General features: G+C 37.5%; 5 protein-coding genes and 1 long non-coding RNA gene across 14 annotated transcripts; 3 read left to right on the top strand and 3 right to left on the bottom strand.

Moving 5' to 3' along the window:
• Window positions 1-667: 667 nt before the first annotated feature.
• LOC124301661 (protein farnesyltransferase subunit beta) lies at window positions 668-4,497 on the bottom strand. Of its 5 annotated transcripts, none has more exons than XM_046757014.1 (7): window positions 4,393-4,497; window positions 3,373-3,504; window positions 3,158-3,301; window positions 2,423-2,661; window positions 2,026-2,326; window positions 1,541-1,776; window positions 668-1,471 (listed from the first exon to the last, which is right to left on the bottom strand). In XM_046757014.1, the coding sequence occupies exons 2-7, from the start codon at window positions 3,499-3,501 to the stop codon at window positions 1,264-1,266; spliced, it is 1,257 nt and encodes a 418-aa protein (XP_046612970.1). In that variant the 5' UTR covers window positions 3,502-3,504; window positions 4,393-4,497; the 3' UTR covers window positions 668-1,263. The 5 variants fall into 5 exon arrangements, with proteins under 5 accessions (XP_046612970.1, XP_046612966.1, XP_046612967.1 ...); XM_046757010.1 differs by lacking the exon at window positions 4,393-4,497 and adding an exon at window positions 3,584-4,009; XM_046757011.1 differs by lacking the exon at window positions 4,393-4,497 and adding an exon at window positions 3,695-4,008.
• LOC124301664 (uncharacterized) lies at window positions 1,703-2,886 on the top strand. The gene is made up of 3 exons (XR_006907530.1): window positions 1,703-1,792; window positions 1,970-2,334; window positions 2,442-2,886. It is a non-coding gene; the product is annotated as an uncharacterized LOC124301664 (long non-coding RNA).
• LOC124301662 (hydroxymethylglutaryl-CoA lyase, mitochondrial) lies at window positions 4,093-6,803 on the top strand. 5 transcript variants are annotated; one of them, XM_046757016.1, is made up of 3 exons: window positions 4,093-4,435; window positions 4,709-4,795; window positions 4,887-6,803. In XM_046757016.1, coding segments are annotated over exons 2-3 (981 nt in total). In that variant the 5' UTR covers window positions 4,093-4,435; window positions 4,709-4,793; the 3' UTR covers window positions 5,866-6,803. The 5 variants fall into 5 exon arrangements, with proteins under 5 accessions (XP_046612972.1, XP_046612971.1, XP_046612974.1 ...); XM_046757015.1 differs by having other exon boundaries at window positions 4,709-4,799; XM_046757018.1 differs by lacking the exon at window positions 4,709-4,795 and having other exon boundaries at window positions 4,093-4,395.
• LOC124301658 (armadillo-like helical domain-containing protein 3) lies at window positions 5,877-12,912 on the bottom strand. Its single transcript, XM_046757006.1, has 12 exons — window positions 12,777-12,912; window positions 12,651-12,715; window positions 12,371-12,569; window positions 10,443-10,728; window positions 9,504-9,637; window positions 9,211-9,421; window positions 8,844-9,138; window positions 8,539-8,771; window positions 8,229-8,461; window positions 8,026-8,152; window positions 7,663-7,937; window positions 5,877-7,575 (listed from the first exon to the last, which is right to left on the bottom strand). The coding sequence occupies exons 3-12, from the start codon at window positions 12,521-12,523 to the stop codon at window positions 7,483-7,485; spliced, it is 2,040 nt and encodes a 679-aa protein (XP_046612962.1). The 5' UTR covers window positions 12,524-12,569; window positions 12,651-12,715; window positions 12,777-12,912; the 3' UTR covers window positions 5,877-7,482.
• A 289-nt stretch (window positions 12,913-13,201) lies between these two features.
• On the top strand, window positions 13,202-16,372 carry LOC124301659 (sulfite oxidase, mitochondrial). Its single transcript, XM_046757007.1, has 8 exons — window positions 13,202-13,341; window positions 13,616-13,659; window positions 14,306-14,962; window positions 15,051-15,237; window positions 15,310-15,435; window positions 15,520-15,712; window positions 15,797-15,997; window positions 16,055-16,372. The coding sequence occupies exons 1-8, from the start codon at window positions 13,279-13,281 to the stop codon at window positions 16,351-16,353; spliced, it is 1,770 nt and encodes a 589-aa protein (XP_046612963.1). The 5' UTR covers window positions 13,202-13,278; the 3' UTR covers window positions 16,354-16,372.
• A 43-nt stretch (window positions 16,373-16,415) lies between these two features.
• LOC124301660 (probable proline--tRNA ligase, mitochondrial) lies at window positions 16,416-19,286 on the bottom strand. Its single transcript, XM_046757008.1, has 6 exons — window positions 19,030-19,286; window positions 18,692-18,943; window positions 18,082-18,343; window positions 17,809-17,990; window positions 16,872-17,084; window positions 16,416-16,808 (listed from the first exon to the last, which is right to left on the bottom strand). The coding sequence occupies exons 1-6, from the start codon at window positions 19,141-19,143 to the stop codon at window positions 16,482-16,484; spliced, it is 1,350 nt and encodes a 449-aa protein (XP_046612964.1). The 5' UTR covers window positions 19,144-19,286; the 3' UTR covers window positions 16,416-16,481.
• Between the last annotated feature and the right edge of the window lie 105 nt (window positions 19,287-19,391).

The raw sequence follows: 19,391 nt of genomic DNA, 5'->3' as shown, positions 1-19,391 counted from the left end.
TTATTTTTGGCCTGTAATTCTTGATATGTTGCTTACAGCGTATTCTATAGCGCTTGTATAAGCTCTATAAATAGCTGTTCGAGATATAAGAAAATAATCTAATTTATTTTCATTATTTTACAATCGTAATTCATGTAATTCATTGAAATGAATAAAGTATTCATATTTTTTTCATTATTGTTTATTGTTTCCATTAAGAATGGCCTTGGACACACCGCAGTATTTTCAGTATGGACTGTGCGGTAATAAGTGTATGAAAAGGCAGCTCAATTATGCACGAGTGCACGATTCTGGAATAATCAAAATGAATTAATTATTTTCTTACCTCGGAAAACTGCCAGCGTTTTATTCGATTCCCTTCTCACTTCTTCATTTTGTTCGTTTGTCTACATCCTAATCCTCTAAAATAGTCCGCACTTCCAATTAACAATCAGTGTTTTCAATTCTTAGAAAACGCAACTGAGAATCACTGACTCAACCATGTAGGTTAGACTCGCGGCATTTTGCCGTTGCTTCGGTGCTCATTTTTATGAGCGCCTTTTTGCCGCCGACATCGAGCGCTGCCGTGTCAATTTGACGTCCGTGAAAATCCAGCCTTATAATGATTAGTCTGGCCTTCTCCCATACAGTAACTGTGATAAGACGTTCGAAAATAACATGATCACAGTTGTTAAGTAGCTTTATATTTTAACGTGTTTATTGTAAGCGGTAGCCTGCTCCCACGATTGTTAATCTCTCATCAGCTACACATTATTAATTACAATTCAAGACACATGACTCGAGCTGATAAACTATTTAATCGATCAAGTTTTGAAGCAAACGTCAATTCCTTTCATGATTACGTAGACCGTTAACCGAATATAATTAAAGATGCCCTGCAAAAAAGAACTGCAATCCCGTCGGACCTTTCACTACCCTTTGTCTAGACACAGCCCAATAGGTTGACTGTCCTTAGGATTCTTCTGTCAATGCACAGATGCACTGATTGACCTGAATCGTCATCACAGTTAGTTTTTCTGCATCCTTATCGATAATTCCGCATAAAATAACCTCAGGTTAAAGTAAAACAGGCCTAGATAAGTTATCGATAGTTTAGAGGCGTATACACAGGGTAGTGAGACAACCAAAAACGTTAAAGGACGTGTCTGCTCATTGAATTATTCAAGTGATTCTACCAACGAGTTTACCCTGTAAATTGTCAAAATACTGAAATGAAGACCAAGTAGGAAATATTCAAGTCGATAGTCCTTTGTCCGTTAATATTCAACGGCACACGGTGCCCAATTCGGGAATCTTTAACGTATTAAAGTAATTAAGAGCTGCAGATGCACAAGTTTGGACCAAGTTGTAGACTGGATGCACAGTGTCAACAGCATTCGTCCGACGGTTGCCAATGACCACAGGGATGGGCGAATTTTGGGCGACAGATAATCCACTCAGCGTGTAGCACGTATGGTAAACGTCTCTTGGCCTAAAAAAAAAATGAATCATGTTATAGTGATACAATTGCTAAGTATATACGCCGTAGTTTTCTCCTTACTTGTCAGGTTTGTCTAATAGCCCTCCTGATGGATGTTGACAGCAGGCTAGCAGGTACTTTTGTAGTGCTTCTTGGTCGTAGAGCCACAACTTCGATTTATGTCCTTGCTCGCATAAAAGTGCGTGTATTAAGGGAAAGGCGCCACCTTGCCAGAAGGAGTAACATCCATCAACGAGCTTATTAGTTCTGCCTTGAAAACCTCCTTCAAGTCGCATCTGCCTATTCACAGTCCATCTCTGCAATGACAGTTTGGTAGTTTATTTTTATATGTTTAAACAGTGCTTCGGCATAGGATTCAGTTTTATGACAGAAGTTTTCATCACTGTCTATGATAATAAACGTACTCTTTGGTTTTCAAATACATTTATCATCATTTTCCAGACATAAAGTTTTAGATTTAATTAATTTCATTTCCTTGGTCATTATCAGTGCTCTACATTTAGAAGTGAAATAAATATACGAAATTTCATGATTTTCAATCGTACCAGTAATGACGATATATCACACAGTTTGGACTTTTCGAGTAACAGTAATGCAGCTAGAGCACAGAAAGCGTATCCTCCATGAGCTTCCATGCCTGGGCAGCCACCAAAACCACCTTCCCACGTCTGGCAACTTGCTATCCACTCTCCAGTATTCTTGAACATTTCCGGATGGTACACGTTTGTTAATCTGGCCACAGAAACAGCACAATACGCCCCTCGTATGTCAACTTCTCCCCCAACGTGCATACTGAACGCCCCCTCGTCATCTCTCAAAGAAGACAAGAACCGACAGAGCCCCTGCCTGCAAAGGTAATTTATCGAATTGAATTAATTCAATATTCTTTGAAGTACTGTTGTGGCGTTATTATAAAGTAATTGAATTTTACTCAGTGTTTACCTGTCTATTGTTTGATAAGCTTCTGGTGTCCCAATGGTGCAGAGAGCATTCACAGCTGCATAGGTTGGTGCCAGATGGGGGTGTTGCCCTGGACCTCCACCAAACCCACCTTCTGGTGATTGGCATTTTGCTAAGAATCCCGCTATGTGAGAATAGTCCTCATCTTCTAATCTTTCTCCTAGTATTTGCAGAGCATGAAGTATCCAGTAACAGAGCCAAGGTCTGCTACTGTCTAGACACTGTCACAAAATAAATTGTGGTTATCTTGCTTATGGATTATACTTTATTTTGTATTTTCGAAGTATTTTTGTATTCTCGCATTTAGCGAATGGGAAAATTGGAATTGAATGTGTTGTGAATTGCTTCTTGTGTTTGTGTCTTTAAAACTTCTTGTCTTTCTGCAATCGAATTATTGATAAGTTATGAATGGAACAAATCAAGATATGAGACAAAACTTTGCTGAAGTGAAAATAGACAGAACTTTGAATTCTAGCATTCTGTGTCACGTATTTCACTTGAGATTCGTTTCCCAAAATACAATGTCTTGGTAGGCATATTCCAGCTATCGTAGTAATAAATATTGAATATGCATAATAATTATTAACAAATCATTAGAAAGTAACTTAAAATATTCTTTTTATGTAATATAGTTTAAGGATCTTTTTATTTTGTAATAAAAAGTACTCTTTTCTGTTCTTCGCTATGAAAATTTTATATATATAAACAACTCATTACCTCATATGACTGCGAAAGATGCGTCAAGGAAGTTTTGAGGTAGAATACATGATTGTCTCTTGCGAGTAGTGGAAGTTTACCCTCAAGGTCTTGGAGGTGTTGCATGACTTGATAAATCTTAAGTACGGTAGTTTCAACCTCATCCTGAATATGGAAACAAGCGTATTAGAAGTTTGAAAAATCATTCCAATGTCAGCAATGAATAAAATTCATACCTGCATAACAGAACTGACAGTCTCAAAACCTTCCGTATCCTGTTTGTCATTAATCAATTCCTCATACCGTTTGAATACCATTCTTTCCTCAGACTCATCTTCGACGTCGATTGATTCCCAATCCCACATAACCTAAAAAATCGGTATGACAAGATTACGAACGATTTTGTCTGTTTTTTTGTCGAGATCATAGCAAAGGTTATAATCGTACGAAACAAGCAATGTGCGTCGATATATTAAATTACGATATATAGCGGTTATTCTGTCCAGTTGTAAGGAACTCTGTGTACTGTCGCATCAATATATCTTCAGTTAACGTTACTTTTATGCCTGCATACTCCCTGTGTTAGTCCACAACGGCATGTGAATGCCACAAATAGATCGTCGAAATTATACTTGAATTCTTGGGTTTTTCGATTCAGACATCCGGAGGATACGGGGAAGTTGTGTTGGGTTAGGTTAGGTTAGATCGCGTTATTAAGATTATAATTCCATTCAAAATGTTTAAAGCTGATCACGATTTTGATCATTTTGATTACACGAACACGTGACTTTTTGCATGACAAAATCGGATCGCAATTCAGGAAATAAGCACGGTACTCTATGGGAATAAGTTATGTTAGGTTAGGGTTGGTGGATTGGCTTAGGGCGTGTAGCTCACTGGTTATGTTAGGTTAGGCTAGGTATATCTGCTTGGTACACAGGATTAGGCGATGGTGACGTGATGTTTATGCACGATGAATTTCAGCTACATACTTGTCAACAGAGAAAGACAAGTAATTTCGTGAATACATTTGACGCATTCAGTTTGAGTTAAGCCAGATTTGTATTCATGTTTATTTAATAGATAAAGAGGCATTATCGTCGGCCAAGTTCGCGCTGACGACCTTTCATTCTCTTATCACAGTCATACAAGCTAGCCAATTTTTCGAATGCTTTGTGGCTATTCAAAAGTCTCGTCAGTTATCAAACACTAGGTACATGTGTCTATAAAAATAGCAGTAAAGCGGTTGTACGTACCTGGTAAATATATTTTATTGCAGTAAACCCTCAAGGTGTTGCTGTAAGTATTAAGAGAATCGAATTTTCGCTACATAATTACTAAAAAGCAGTGGTTTAAATTGAAAACAAAATAATAATGAGAAAAATTTAATGACTCAATATTATCATTTTTCGATGAATTTACGTAAAGTAAATAATCATGTAATCTCTAGTATGCGTAAAATCGCGTCTTAACTCGTTCGATTAGCATTATAATTTGCACGAGTCGTCGAATTTGTGTAGGTATGTCGATGAAAGTTTTTTTTCTCCATTTCACCGTATGTTTTTGCATCAGGAAATTATTTCCTTCACAAACAATACAATATGAGAAAGATAATGGATTTTGCATCTTTAAAACGGATTAAATTCAAAATACTGCAATGTGGGTAATTATCAGTTGGTCAAGAAATACTGCGCAGCATTGTCTTAACTGATGTGTACCACTGAATTATTCTCATTTTACTTTGGTGCAGGACTACAAGAACCAAAATGTTGAATCTCAGTTGGAGGAAGATAGTGAGACACTTCAGTAACTATGTTAGAATAGTTGAAGTGGGGCCACGCGATGGATTGCAAAATGAGTCAGTTATTGTACCAACTTCGACGAAAATCAGTTTTATAAATAAACTCTCTGAAACTGGTCTGAAGACTATAGAAGCAACGAGTTTTGTTTCTCCCCAATGGCTTCCACAGATGGGAGACAACAAGGAAGTCTTTGAGGGTATTAACATCAAGCCCGGCATTAGCTACCCTGTCCTAGTTCCAAACCTCCAGGGATTGCACCAGGCTTTGGATGTCGGTGTGCAGGAAGTTGCCATCTTTGGTGCAGCCTCGGAAGCATTCAGCAGAAAGAATATAAACTGTTCGATTGCAAAGAGCATTGAAAGGTTTTCTCTAATCACAGAACAGGCTGCACAGCGCAATATCAGAGTCAGAGCTTACATATCTTGCATCGTCGGATGTCCATATGAAGGCGACGTTAAGCCCTCGGTTGTAGCAAGCTTGGCTGCATCCATGCTTGAACTTGGATGCTATGAGGTATCATTGGGTGATACCATTGGCGTTGGAACGCCCAAAAAGATAAGAGCAGTTCTTAACGAGTTAAAAACTTTATCTCCATCTGGAACCTTCTCGGAGTTTGCACTTCATTGTCACGATACTTTCGGACAGGCACTAACAAACATTTATTCAAGCCTGGATTTTGGCATCAGGATCTTTGATTCATCTGTTGCTGGTCTCGGAGGCTGTCCGTATGCCGCTGGAGCTTCTGGGAATGTTGCGACGGAAGATTTACTGTACTTTCTCAATGGGCAAGGTCTTGAGTCTGGTGTCGATTTGAAAAAAGTTATTGACGTCGGAGATTACATCAGCACACAAATTGGCAGAGAGAACAAATCCAAAGTTGGCACTGCAATACTTAGAAAAGAGAAGCACACCAGAGTGAAAAACTAATTTAGAGAAAATCTGTGAAAATCATTGTAATATGCAAAACATTTTTTTTGTTTCAATACAATTTTCAACATACGTTAGCTATCAATTTGTTTCAAAGTAACTCACCTGCTCTAGAGCATTAAGAATTTTCTGAAAATTCAAGATTAAGTCATGTCCACTTTTAAAAAATATGTCATTTTTATTTTCAGTTTTTTTTTCCTACGCATTTCATACTCCATCAGTAGGGCATTGAATTTCCCCTAGATCTTTAATTAATTATTACCTTATAGCTAGTTTAAATTAAATTCATTCAGAAAATGGCTGTATATATTACACCTTTACTTTAACAGTAAAACAAATAATTGCTCTGTTTAATGAGGAAATTATAACCGACATATTGATAAGTAGAAACTCAAAATAAACGGTTGATTATGGTTATTATAAAAGTGAGGATGTATCAAATTTGTAAATACATAACTTTCGTTATTGAAACTAAGCATGATAGACAAATTTATGGAATGAAAGCGAAGGTCTTAAAAATTATTTTTGTTTTTATTAATGAGTATGACTTCTTTGATGTGAATTCAGAACTAGGAGATGCCAAGTTTTACTTAATGTTATCTACCAATTATGCAATAATATCTGTCCCGCTTTGCAAGACTTCGGAACATTGAAATTATTTCCAGTACATACTTCACTCAAGAGTATACTATAATGCGTAACAAAGTGGCAAACTCGGTGTTTTCAGGCCGAGCGTAAGTTTGTAATCTGAGTCGTTGATCAGCACGCAGGCGAGCCCAATAAGAATATAACGAATACGAGAGCCGAAGGAGATCATTGCCTCTTTGTTGTATACTATTCTTTTCACATGTAACAAGACTATGTTACGTGGATTTTCACGAAGCACGAAATTGAGGTTGAGGTCGTGTAATGTCAGATTGGTTGGGACTGCGCATACGCGGAGTACAGAAAAAATCACGTTTTACTCCCAGGGTTTAAAATGGTCTTTTTTCTCACACCTGCTCTGAAAAGTGCTCTTTTCGTACTTGTACGGCAGGCGTAAAGTAACTTTTTCTCCTCTACTTTATGTTTCTCGCTTAAGATGGTAAAGAAGTATTTGTGAATCTTTCCCTATATTATTCTCCTCTTCCTCACAAGTGTTACGAAAAATATTGGATGTATCCCAGGCGGATAGACGATTCCCCATTCGTACAGATTTTAAAACCCTGGTCTCGGCTTGTGCTACAAATTCCGTACTCGCGGGTGGAAATGATCTATTTTGTATCCTGGATACACGATGCATAATGAATTGTCTTCTGCGTGTGCGCAATCGTAACTTACTCCCACCATCGCTAAAACAGTTCCTTTACATACCGGACACAAGCGTGAAACACGCGTAAAATATGCTTGCGTTATATAAAATACAATAACAATAATTGAAAAACATCAAAGAAACCAAAATTTCGAAACCCCCACTACACAAAAAACCCGATTTATGGCACGATCAATTTTTTTTTGTACATTTTATACTCATCTATAGATTTTTCGATGCAGTTTATATACATGTATATGTATATTAATACGTTAAAGATGATTAAGGTTTACTAAAAATGACTTAATCCTTACAATACTTTATTGCTACGAAAAGCTGGAAAACTCTTGTAGAATGGCCTGAGTATCCAATGTGCTTAAGTCTATGGATCCTCTTGTATCGATCACAACTCCTCTTACCTGTAATAAATTCAAAATGGATCAGAACAGACACAACGTATATGTTACAGTTTGCAACAAACGATCATCGGCACGGAACTGCCTTACCATATTTGTGAAGAAAGCAGTATGTTTCGGTTTTTCAGAGTATCTTTCATACTGATCTAAACTATCTTGTAGTTTTAACGTAAGACTGTCATAATTCTGAATAACAACAGCTAAAATCTGTTCTTCGGTTGGTGTTGAGAGACTTTGACTTGCTAACCAAGTATCAATCTTCGGAGTAAAGTGATTTATAATATCCCGCACGTTGACTAAGCAGTTTGTCAACTTCAGAGCATGTTCTTTGAACTCGCAAATCTCACTCGTCGAATATCTAAGGGCTGGGTGTAAAATACAAGTGGATCATTAATCAATCCTGTGAAACATTACAAGGATGTTTATAAAATTAAACACTAGTTCATCATTTACCCATAGCATTCAGATTCGTGAAAACGGCCCGCATTCTTATTATTTCGTAAAATAATTCGTCGTAACTGCTTGGCGATGATAGAAAGGTATCTCCATATGTAATGAAGAGATTCAAAATGTTGACGATCTTGAAATGAGAAAATTATTTTGTCAAACTGGAATGACGTGATTACACAGCACGTAGTTCACTCTACGGAGTTTACCTGGATGGCCAGATGAAATATGTTCATTTTCTTAGCTAATTGACTTTCGGCGGTGGTGAGATATTTCAACAGATGAATCAACGCAGCCCATAGCTCTCTCCATTGATAACCAAGTCTTACGCGGCACCTTTTCTGATAGCAAAGCAATCTTTGCAATACTCCGATACACTGAAGATACAATTCGATTGGAAAATTCTTCATCATGTGTGTCATTATAAATTCAACCAACAAGTCTGAGAATTTTGTAAATCGATATCAGTATTTAAAGTGATTATTGAACCCTCAGTGCTAGTAAAAAAAAAGTCTTTACCTAGTAGTGTGGCAGCTAAAGGTTGAATTAGAGCCACCTTTTCCTGGAGTTTTCTATGTCTCATGGGTAATCTGTGTAGTTGAGCTTTGAAGGCCAAGTTAGCATCGTGTATCAAGCTGTTGGCATATTGATCTTCAGCAATGCAACTCAGAATGAGAAAGCAGAGCTTCACGTTTGCAGTTATAGCATCAGTTTTGTTCCCCTGAGTTTTAACGCCTTGCGTAACGATGGAACTGCAATCAAATTCATGAATTAAATGAAGTGTCTTCATATCATCAAAGATTTGAAGATAATAACATTCTTACCAGTATTCAAAAAACGTTGCCAAGAGATTGACTGGCTGTGCCATTATATCTTGAGGTTGCGCTCCGGGTGCAACTGCATTTGGACCTAAAGTATTATTTGGTGAAGGTGGTGCACTTGTGTCGCTCTGTATATGTGCCAATGTAGTAACAAAATATCTGTTCAAATGTGTCGCTTCATAAAGTGCCAAGAGTAGCGCGTTATTAGCACGAATTTGTTGAGTCTTTGCTTCTTCCTCACCTACAAACATGCTGCCAACCATATTCGTCAATGACGACAACCAAGAAGCTTGAATGTCTGAGGAAATTTATTCAGTTATTAGATGATGTCCAGATAAGTTCTATTTTGTTTTGTTTAGTGGAGATTCACCTGCTCTCTGTTGGTCGAATTGTCGACAAAAATCAGTCAATGATGTTGATATCACTTGACCATAGCCATTCAATGCTACCTCGTCATCTAGAATTGAAAGTTTAACTATATAGGGATTGGCACTTTCGTGTTTCCTGTAGTTCACTAGAAGTGTCAAGAGTAGCACTGCGTCGTGACCATGCTGACTCCTTGTTTTCGTATCTCTTAATAGCTGCGAAATAATGATATTGGTTACAGAAATTTTACAAAATTAGCTTTAGCTAGATCTATAAATAAATAAAAATAGAATCAACCTGCACTAGTGATTCAAATACACTGTTCAACATCACGTATTCAAGCAATGTGTTCTGGCTAACATTATCCGTGCCGGTAACTATTATCAGTAACAGTTTAAGGCATAAGGCCTTCAAGCTATCTGGGTATTCGCCTGAAATGAAGAAAATTTTTGTTAATACTTGAAGATTAACGAATGATTGAAAAAGTACCCTGATGCAAGGGAGTATACAGAACAGACAACTGAAAAAGTGGATATTTATGTCTCAACAACCAATTATTGAATTCTAATGGGGTTTGTTTTATTATAAACTATGTACATCAAGTTTTAACTTGCATATTTTCTTTTATTTGAATCAATTAATAGAAAACATTGTTATTGACAATAACGTAAACCATTTCGCTCAGTCACATCTTTTGTTGTATTCACGCTATCTGAAACACAGCTGGACTGACTTATACCAAATTCGGTGACAGTATTCTTGGATAGTTTGTCTCTCAGTCACAATCTCACGATTTTCCAAAACACAGGACTTTTTTGATTATTAAATAAAAATGTCTTAAATTTTAGAAGAAAAATTTAATTTCAGTATCAAAAAGTTGCTATTTTGACGAAGAAAAAAAAAAATTCGAATCGTGGCAAACAGCATAACGTATCCAAGAATACTGTCTCCGAAATTAAAGAAATGCAGTTGAGCTGTTTTATCGATACCGCAAGCACCGCAAAGCATGTCACCAAGCGAAATGGATGATGCTACTGTCAATAAAAATGCTTCCTACCAATTGATTCTAATGAAAAAGATATGTAAATAAAGTTCAATTGGATCTACATTCGTTTGAAACAAATAAGCCACAGTCAAATTGCAAAACTAGTTGTCAAGATATGAATTCCCAAAATTCACTCACTTTTTTAGTAGTATACTCGTATATACTCCCTTAAATTAAGTAAAATGCCTCACCAGTGATGAAGTTATTGCAGTGCCGCATCAGTGTTGTCATTCTCTGTTCAGCGGAGTTAAAACCGACCAAATTATCAATTAAATTAAATCCACAGTCACCTTGGTCAGCTTTTTTATACATTGCTTGAATTACAGCAGACAATGTTTGCAGTGCATACACCACCCTGATGTGGTGTTCGTGTGCCAAAGTATCGACGCAGTGGCATACCAGAGCGTTAAGATTTTCTCTCACTGTACTAAGCTGGTCTACAGCTAAACGTAATATTTCAGCCTCAATTTGTGCTACCTGTGAAAAAGGAACTGGTCAAGCAATTGTATAAGGTGAGTTATTTTTTAATGGGAGTTTTGAGCAGTAGCCAATGCATTCAGTTAATACTTCAATTGTTACAATATCATAACTCATTTGACAGAACAGAATAAATTCTAACCACCCATCAATGCTGTAAAATTTGTGTTTAATATTTGCTATTGTGTTACTAATAACTTGTTTCAAGTGAAAAATGAGCTTAAACTTATTTTTTTCGACATTTATGTAATAAGGTTTGACGAGATTTCATTCGCCCTGAAATTGTTATTTCATGATGTTATGACAGTTTTCATGCAACCAATAACATGGTTATTGGAAAATTATTTTCGAAAGTGGTACAGGTAAGCGGGCGAAGTGGGTTTATCCTGCCCAAAGACAAAATGGAATTTTTTTTAATTACGATAAAATAATGGGCAAATTTGACTTTTGGTTTCATAGGCAATTCCTTCCTGGGAAATGACAAAGTACTATGGGCGAGTATGCGTTTTTCAATTACGATGCATAAAGTACAGGATCCAAACCAGCGAAGCTTGGTTCAATTTTAGATGCAAGTTTATGCCTAGCAGTATAAAGGCGGACGAATCTAAGCCAAAGGGAACAGAGCCGTGCGATTCACAAAACAATGAAAAAGAAGCAACAGTGGTAGAATCTAAGCGCAAAATGTGGCTGTCAAAAAAATTAAGTGAAACTGACGGTCCCACAAGGCTAGAGGAAAAAAAGACATGGTTCCCATTCGGACGTGGATCGAAAGACAAAAAGGTTGTCCTATTAAAGATATCAAAATTTATTTTTGGTAGCTAATAGCTGGCGAAATATGGAAAATTTATCCTTTCTTTATTTTATAGTGCTAAATGAATGAAAGAAGCTTTGTATATGACGGGGAGCAAGCTTTTCACTTTAGGAAAGATGAAAAAAAATACTGGGATTTAGCAGGCGTAATTTTGTACATAGATCATATTTTTATGGAATGGAGCCCTTCTGTTCAAATGATTTTACTACGATCCGAATGAAGAATTGACCATGACCATAACTACAATAAATACTATTTTGGAGCAAAAATTATACATAATGGAGCAAATTTGAAATTTTTTTTGCTGAAATCATCACTTCGTTAGAACAAATTTACTTTTTCTATTTCAGATCACGTTTTATTGCAGGTAATATTTATTTTCGCAATACCCTAATTGTTCCACATTGTTTTGACCAAACCTATTAACTGCACATTGTACCGAAAAATACTGTACACGGAATAAACTTCATTTTAAACCCCATTCATCGTTACAACCATAATTTTTGCAATCGTTATTCTGTGAACAGTACTTTACAAAAATACAAAAATCCTGTTGTGAGTTATGACACAGTTCGGATTTATTCATTCATCATTTAAACCATAATTTTTTGAATTGTCATACTGTGAACGGCATTGTAAAAAAACACAAAAATATATTTGACATGACATCATTCAAATTTAGCACAAAGTCGAAAAATCCTGAATCTGAAAAAGAAGTAACTCCTCCTTCTAGTAACCAGGTTAATAGGGCATTAGAGAAAAAAAGATACCGTGTCTTGTGAGCCTTTATACAAATGACAATGATTAAGAAACGTTCAAGTGGCGACAGACCTTTGGTTTGAGGAGAAAGAGTTCATCCCAAAAATGAGGATTGGCAAGTGTGGGTTCATCCCCCTTGAAGAAGCTCTCGTATATAAGTAATATTTTTTCCCTATACTGTCGCTTGGATCCAGAGCCGCTTCTCTTTCGCATCGCCATCGTCATCTTGTCTCGAGCTTTATCCTTGAGCCACCATTTATCGGCCTATGTAAGTACCTGTAAACAGATTTTATATTATCACATTACCAGATTTGAAGGTAAAAAGCGCCTCAACTCCAATACGCAGTACTCACTGATAGTCGGCAAGGCCTAACCTCGAAGTGTCAGAAATCGTGACGAAACGGGCAGCAAGCCGAGCTAAGGGAAATTACCACGATGTTGGATCAGTCGGTTTCCGATCAGCTAATCTAATAAATACCTGTAATGACCTGTGATCAAATTAAACGTGTAATCGAGAGGGGAGAGCGGAAATTGTGCGATGCAGATGCTTGTTTACAGGCGGTACTGCGCGTAAGCAGTGAACATAAGGTGTGTTCCATCGGCGGACGCATTTTCGTCCCGTTCTGCGCCGACCATATGGGAGTCATTTTCTAAATGATTTCGAATGTAATTGGTTAAAAAGCCAAGATAGCCTTCATATGGTTGATTCTTAGCATCGCTACTTAGGCATGGCTGCGCAAGAACACACCCTACATTTTTTACTTACGGCGCACCTGCTCGAGGTCACGTATCTGTTCACAGCTTCTTGTCATACGATGCAACAATAACAAGTTGCAACTGGGTAAAAATAACCTTGGTCATCAGCCGCGCTGTATTCGTCATTTTATCATTAAACTTGTCATTGGACTTTTTCTTCCCCGTTTGAAAAACTAATGACATTGACACTGACAGCGATTGCATGCACTACAAACGGACGATAAATGCCGGGCATTGCCAGGTGGCGCGATAACCTCCCTGCCGAACTATGTCGAAATCGAGAACTTGTAAGAATTTGTTTATTGGTTCGTATTACGCACGCAAATACAAGCGTGTAATCCGTAGTGCTAAACTCCGGAACACGTTATTCCGTTATTGTCGCCAAAAGTTAAATGAGAAAGTTGTCGATTCTCATCAGCGATTACCGCAAACCGCGATTTCTCTCTCTCCCCTCTCCCTCTGTCCGTTTATTTATCTTTTGAAAATCGAACGTGCACACCTTGTCTTCAAGGGAATTTCAAAAACAGATCATTAAGAGATTGTTGAATTCATTGCCAACAGGAAATCATGCTACATTTACGGATACTTTGCCGTGCTAAAAACAGGTAATTCATTATTTCCGCGGCTGATCTATTTGCCATTCTTTGTTAGCAAAAATCCCGTGGGATAGTTGAACTTATTTTTAAACAAAATCACAGTAGAATTATACCTAAATTACCGTTTCTATGAGTGTTTTTGTTCTTTGTCGGCATTTCGTTACTTGTGATTACGTTTTTTAACCGGGGTTATCATTGTATTTGTGTTACGTCACATTTCTCGACTATCATACTTTAATGTTAAAACCCGTATCATCTGCTAATTGCTAAGCAATCAATTTTTCAACACAATCTACACTATTTTCCATGGTTGTAGAACATCATGTTATTTTTTACGAGAATATCGCTAAACAGACTTCTAATAGTTCTATAGTTTTATCATATTGCTGACAATTTTGGCAATCCACCAATTAAATTGAGTATTAGTAATGTTTTGTAAGTATCACGATTCGAGCTTGATTTTGATTAGACTTACAACCGTATATCCAAAAATCTCAATATCTGTTAAAAACCAAATATTTTGCAATGTACACCGAAAGTCTTAGAAATAGACTAACAGGGAAATCTCTATTCCATAAACTCCTATCAATGCTCTCCAACCTTATTCAACTTACCAGTCTTTGCTTATTGCTATTTTTGTTTCATCTTCCTTTAGATCAACTGCACTATTGGTAAAACCAGTGGGAAGCGGTTCCTTATGCATTCTGAAGAATAAGTATCTATTGCACAAACGACGTTACAATTCGTCACATGAAAACTTTTCAAAAGATGAACATAAGAAGTACATCGGATGCATTGGCGTGGTATCGATACTCGGATTTTATTATTACTATACATCGAACAAGCGGAGAGCTTTTGCTCGGGAACATGAAATTGAGTCACACTCTGGACAAAGGTCTAGCCCCGGAGAATTTGACTCGAAGTATAAGTCATATACCTTGTCAGAGGTGGCTAAACACGACAATAAGAATGTTGGCATTTGGGTGACCTACAAGCAAGGCGTCTATGACATAACAGATTTTATTGAGAAGCACCCTGGTGGTGCTGGAAAGATAATTATGGCTGCTGGCGGCTCTATTGAGCCGTTTTGGATGATCTTTTCAAATCACAACAAGCGCGATATCTACGATCTGTTGGAATCAATGCGAATTGGAAATATTTCCAAGGAAGAAGCGTCAACTGCCGTTGAAGGGATGGAGGATCCTTACGCGAACGACCCGCAGAGGCACAAGATTTTAATAATAAATAACCCGAAACCATTCAATGCAGAAACACCTGCACCGTTGTTAATTGAGAGTTTTCACACACCCTCGTTAGTTGCTTTCATTTCATATTAATCATACCCGAATTTCACTGTTACAAACAGCCAATAATTGGATAAATTTGAATTGTGTTGTCAGGGATCTTTTCTATGTTAGAAATCACCTTCCAGTTCCTGATGTAGATCCTCAAACTTATGAACTTGAAATAGCGATAGAAGAGGATACCATGAAAGTACTAAGGCTAGATGACATTAAGAAATATCCAAAGCACACTGTGAGCAGCACGATAATGTGCGCTGGTAACAGACGATCAGAGATGGCAAAGGTACCTATCGGCTTGAGTGGCAATTAAATATTCGTACGTGAGTCTAAAAAACTATTATCTCTTGCGCGACAGGTAAAGGCAGTAAAAGGACTGAGTTGGAGTGTCGGAGCTGTTGGGAATGCAACGTGGTCAGGAGCTAAATTGTGCGATATCTTAAACGAACTGAACGTCAAAGAGGAAGACTATGAGCACATACAAGTACAAATATTAATCTATACCATTATGTGAAATATTTTTTGAACAGTTTTTAGTGCGTAGCTTCAGTTTTCTTTTCATCCACAGTTTGAAGGACTTGACTTGGATCCTTCAAGCACACCTTATGGTTCTAGTATACCAATAAGCAAAGCAATAGACCCTAAAGGGGACGTTATATTGGCTTACGAAATGAACGGAAAGCCTCTGCCCAGAGATCATGGATTTCCTATAAGAGTTGTTGTTCCTGGAGTGGTAGGAGCGAGGAATGTAAAATGGCTAGGTGAGAAGCAGCGAATAAAAAGTTAAACAAGCGATTGGCATGTGTTGGCGCATCAGTTTGTAAGCACAATGCATGCTTTCACAGGTCGAATCATTATCTCAAAGCACGAAAGTCAATCACAATGGCAGCAGGGTGACTACAAGGGGTTTTCACCAAGCACTGATTGGGACACTGTTGATTTCTCGAAATCACCCGCGATACAGGAATTGCCAGTAATTTCTGCAATTTGTACTCCACAATCTGGAGATCAAGTTGTAGTTCAAAATGGAAAAATCAAAGTCGCAGGTGAGGCAGACGACAATCAGTCGTAACTGAACTGGATTAATATCTATTGTTTCACAGGATATGCATGGTCAGGTGGCGGCCAAAAAATAGTTAGAGTCGATGTGACCATCGATGGCGGTGACACCTGGCATACAGCTGAGTTTTTTGGCCAAGATTTATCCAAACCTGGACGTCACTGGAGTTGGACGTTGTGGCAAGTTGAAATCCCGGTCAAAGAAGGGGATAAGAATGTTGAAATTTGGGCTAAGGCTGTAGATTCGATGTACAATGTTCAGCCGGAATCATTTAAGAACATCTGGAATCTTAGAGGTGTACTGAATAACGCTTATCACAGAGTTAAAATTGATTTGAAATAAAAAAAAACAAGTCAGATGATTAAGAAGTACCTAATTAAAATCAATGTCCTCGTTCGGCATGGTACATGAAAACATTACGGAATTTTATTACCTACATAGCCTATATCACACTTCTTACTATTATTGCACTAATTTGATTTATAACGCACTTCGTTCATCTCGTACCGAGTGGTTTGGTCGTCGTTTGTAGTACGCAAGTAATCTATGACTCCTTCGAAACTTAAATCCAGCCGTTTATCTTCGTAAAGATCATGTATTTCAAACATTGGCCTGGGCTCAGTGGATCTTTTTCCGACCACTACGATATATGGATACCCAGTTCTCCTAGCATCGATCATGCGTTTACCAATTGTGAAATGGGTTCTGTCATCGAGAATCACATCTATACCAGATTGCTCAATAACTTGATAAATATCGTCCGCATAACGAGATGCTGAGGCTTCTTTACTTCCATTCTAAATAAAGATTCAGAGATGAGAATTTGCGTAGAGATGTGGGCCATATGTGATCAAATTCACCTTTGGGGGCATCACACAAACGTTGTAGGGTACCAAAGGGCGGGGCCATCTCAGTTCTTCGTCACTTGATAAAATTTCAAGAGCTGCTCCAAGAATTCGAGTTAGACCCAATCCAAAACACCCCATTACCAATGGTACTGGTTTTCCATTGGCTGTATACGTGGCCTTTAGAGGTTCAGAATATTTGGTTCCCAGGAGAAAGGTGTGTCCTACCTGAAATTAAAACGGACATACTTCAGAATGTCAAGCGAATCATAAAATATAGTTGAACGTGATGACAATGAATCTGCATCTTATTACGGGGGTAGATGTGAGTAGAGAGCTGAAAAATTGGGTGAATTTTTGGAATTATCTCGACAACGAATTATTAAATTGTTTAACAAAAAATTATTAAGTTGAGTTTTCACTAGATCTTGATGTTTCAAGATCAGCCCACATCTGCTTGTTTAAGAATCAATTTACAGAAAGCATTGATATTAACAGTAACATCAATCATTTCGACAGTGAAATGTTTTGCAATGCTTACGATAACTAAAAAAATACCTGGTTCGATTAAAAATGTAAATTTCGAACCAGAAATCGATTTTCAATTTCAAACGGTCACTATTTTGTGTATAAGAAAAAAAAAGACCATAAATCATGGCAAAAAGAAACAACTATCCAAGACTACTGTCTCCAAAGAAGTAAATTAGTTGAGCTATTTTGAAATATTGGGGACACCTCGAAATATGTCACCCAACAAAATGGTTGACTTTATTATCAATAACAATGCTACCCAGCAATTAATTTTAATTTAAAAAAATATCTAAACGAACCTCGATCTACTAAATAAACACAAACCCCAATCAAATGAAATAATCGGTTACAGAACAAGGAATTTTCAAAATTCGCTGACCTTTTCAGCCCTCTACTCGTATACACGTCCCCCAAAAACTACCTCGACACTCGTGTTATGGCATAATTCTCGTTGGCACTGCGGGCAACTAGATTTGTTGTGAATCTCAGTAGTGGCAAAGTAGTTGCAACTAGTACAACTAACAACAACAGTCTCTCCGATATTTGATACATAGTGATATTCATTAGAAAATGAACCACCAATGATGCCGGTGTCAGCAGCGGCTGAAAACATATTCAGAAAAATGAACTCCAATTTGCTTGCCTTTGAAGAAAAACCTTTGGGTTAGAAGAAAACAGCAGTTTTTAATGAAACCTTTTACAAACTCGACGCCTATTTTTTGGAAGAGATTGTCATAAGCTTTGCACACCAGGTCATAAGTCTCCTTTGCTTTATCTAAGTCAGCGTCAAATGTGTACAGGTCCTTCATAATGAATTCTCGTCCTCGTAAGACACCCAATCTAGGCTTCATTTCGTCTCGCCATTTGCTTGAGATCTGATACAGTTTAATTGGTAACATCTTCTTTGACAATGGACTAACGGAGGCGATTAGGCTGGTGACGGCTTCCTCGTGGGTCTGGGAATGAGGAAATGCGACATAAGTTGTAATAAATTCAATATTCATTCTGGACTGAATTGGCTAACAGGAACTGAATAGCTTTGCTGTAAAAGGATGTGGAAAAATATATTAAAGCAGATTCTGATACTGAAAACTTCTTTAGCAGAACTGTAATCTCCAAATGAGACTGACAACAATTTTTATCAAATCGATCTGATTTAGAAGCTTTCATTTTGACTTCCTACATGTTTTTTTAGTATATCAATACAGTCCGGGCTATGGCCTGCAGGATTTTACAGCAACATCCAAATACGTTTGCTTTTTATATCTAGTAAAAATCAAGTGATCGATAAAAATTTAGCGTACAGGACTTAATATATACTGTCTTTGATGTCGATCGTATAGCATGAATAGCTCATTTTCAGCAACTTCTAATCGACCAGTTGCCTTCCACAGCGTGCTCGGTATAAGGTGAGGCAGAAGTACTTTCTGAGCATCTATATTTGCCATTTCATCATCAACGAGAGTATTGAGCTTCCCCAAGGCTCGCAAACCCAGAGGCAACAAGTTGTACATTCCGTTGCTTGACTGGCGAATTATCCCCATGTCTACCATAAGCTGGATAAAAATAAGAATAAACATTAGCAAGAGGAAGAAAGCATGCCGACACATTTGGCATTCATCAATGAATTTGGGAATTGTACCTTATAACTTTTGGAGGATACTTCATCTCTGGGTGTACTGTCTTTCGGTACGATATTCAGAGGTTGAAATAACTTCGAAATTCTGTTCGCCCGTGGTAATAGTTTCTTCGACATTTCTCAAATCAGTTTCTTAGGTATTATTCAAGGAACCCGAAATGCAATGTTATCAATATCCACGCGTGCAGGTCTCTTTCCAAACGTGTGTTTATGTAGCTTATTGTAAATCGCACGCACGCCGTCTGCTGGCTGTCAGCGTTGCGTCTTCTGCTAGTTTCTGCTACGATGCGAGTTAACCTTGAAGTGATACGTACGACACGGGACACTTATCTTCGTTTGAGAAAAAAATAATGAGTGCGCGTTAA

This window comes from Neodiprion virginianus, chromosome 3 (assembly GCF_021901495.1).
Source record: "Neodiprion virginianus isolate iyNeoVirg1 chromosome 3, iyNeoVirg1.1, whole genome shotgun sequence".
In the NCBI taxonomy this organism is placed as follows: Eukaryota; Metazoa; Arthropoda; class Insecta; order Hymenoptera; family Diprionidae; genus Neodiprion; species Neodiprion virginianus.
The sequence above is the reverse complement of the archived record's forward strand: the minus strand, read 5'-3'. Positions and strand labels throughout refer to the sequence as shown.

Coding starts and splice junctions, on each gene's coding strand:
- LOC124301661 (XM_046757014.1), bottom strand. CDS start 3,501: ATGTGGGATTGGGAATCAATCGACGTCGAAGATGAGTCTGAGGAAAGA. Junction 3,302..3,372: donor CTGTCAGTTCTGTTATGCAG/GTATGAATTTTA, acceptor TTCCATATTCAG/GATGAGGTTGAAACTACCGT. Junction 1,472..1,540: donor CTATTAGACAAACCTGACAA/GTAAGGAGAAAA, acceptor TTTTTTTTTTAG/GCCAAGAGACGTTTACCATA.
- LOC124301662 (XM_046757015.1), top strand. CDS start 4,738: ATGAGAAAGATAATGGATTTTGCATCTTTAAAACGGATTAAATTCAAA. Junction 4,800..4,886: donor TTCAAAATACTGCAATGTGG/GTAATTATCAGT, acceptor ACTTTGGTGCAG/GACTACAAGAACCAAAATGT.
- LOC124301660 (XM_046757008.1), bottom strand. CDS start 19,143: ATGTCGAAGAAACTATTACCACGGGCGAACAGAATTTCGAAGTTATTT. Junction 18,944..19,029: donor TATCCTCCAAAAGTTATAAG/GTACAATTCCCA, acceptor ATTTTTATCCAG/CTTATGGTAGACATGGGGAT. Junction 17,991..18,081: donor AGGCGTCGAGTTTGTAAAAG/GTTTCATTAAAA, acceptor ATATGTTTTCAG/CCGCTGCTGACACCGGCATC.
- LOC124301659 (XM_046757007.1), top strand. CDS start 13,279: ATGCCGGGCATTGCCAGGTGGCGCGATAACCTCCCTGCCGAACTATGT. Junction 15,436..15,519: donor AAGACTATGAGCACATACAA/GTACAAATATTA, acceptor TTTCATCCACAG/TTTGAAGGACTTGACTTGGA. Junction 15,713..15,796: donor GAGGAATGTAAAATGGCTAG/GTGAGAAGCAGC, acceptor ATGCTTTCACAG/GTCGAATCATTATCTCAAAG.
- LOC124301658 (XM_046757006.1), bottom strand. CDS start 12,523: ATGACGATGGCGATGCGAAAGAGAAGCGGCTCTGGATCCAAGCGACAG. Junction 7,938..8,025: donor CACGAATCTGAATGCTATGG/GTAAATGATGAA, acceptor TTTTACACCCAG/CCCTTAGATATTCGACGAGT. Junction 7,576..7,662: donor CTGCTTTCTTCACAAATATG/GTAAGGCAGTTC, acceptor AATTTATTACAG/GTAAGAGGAGTTGTGATCGA.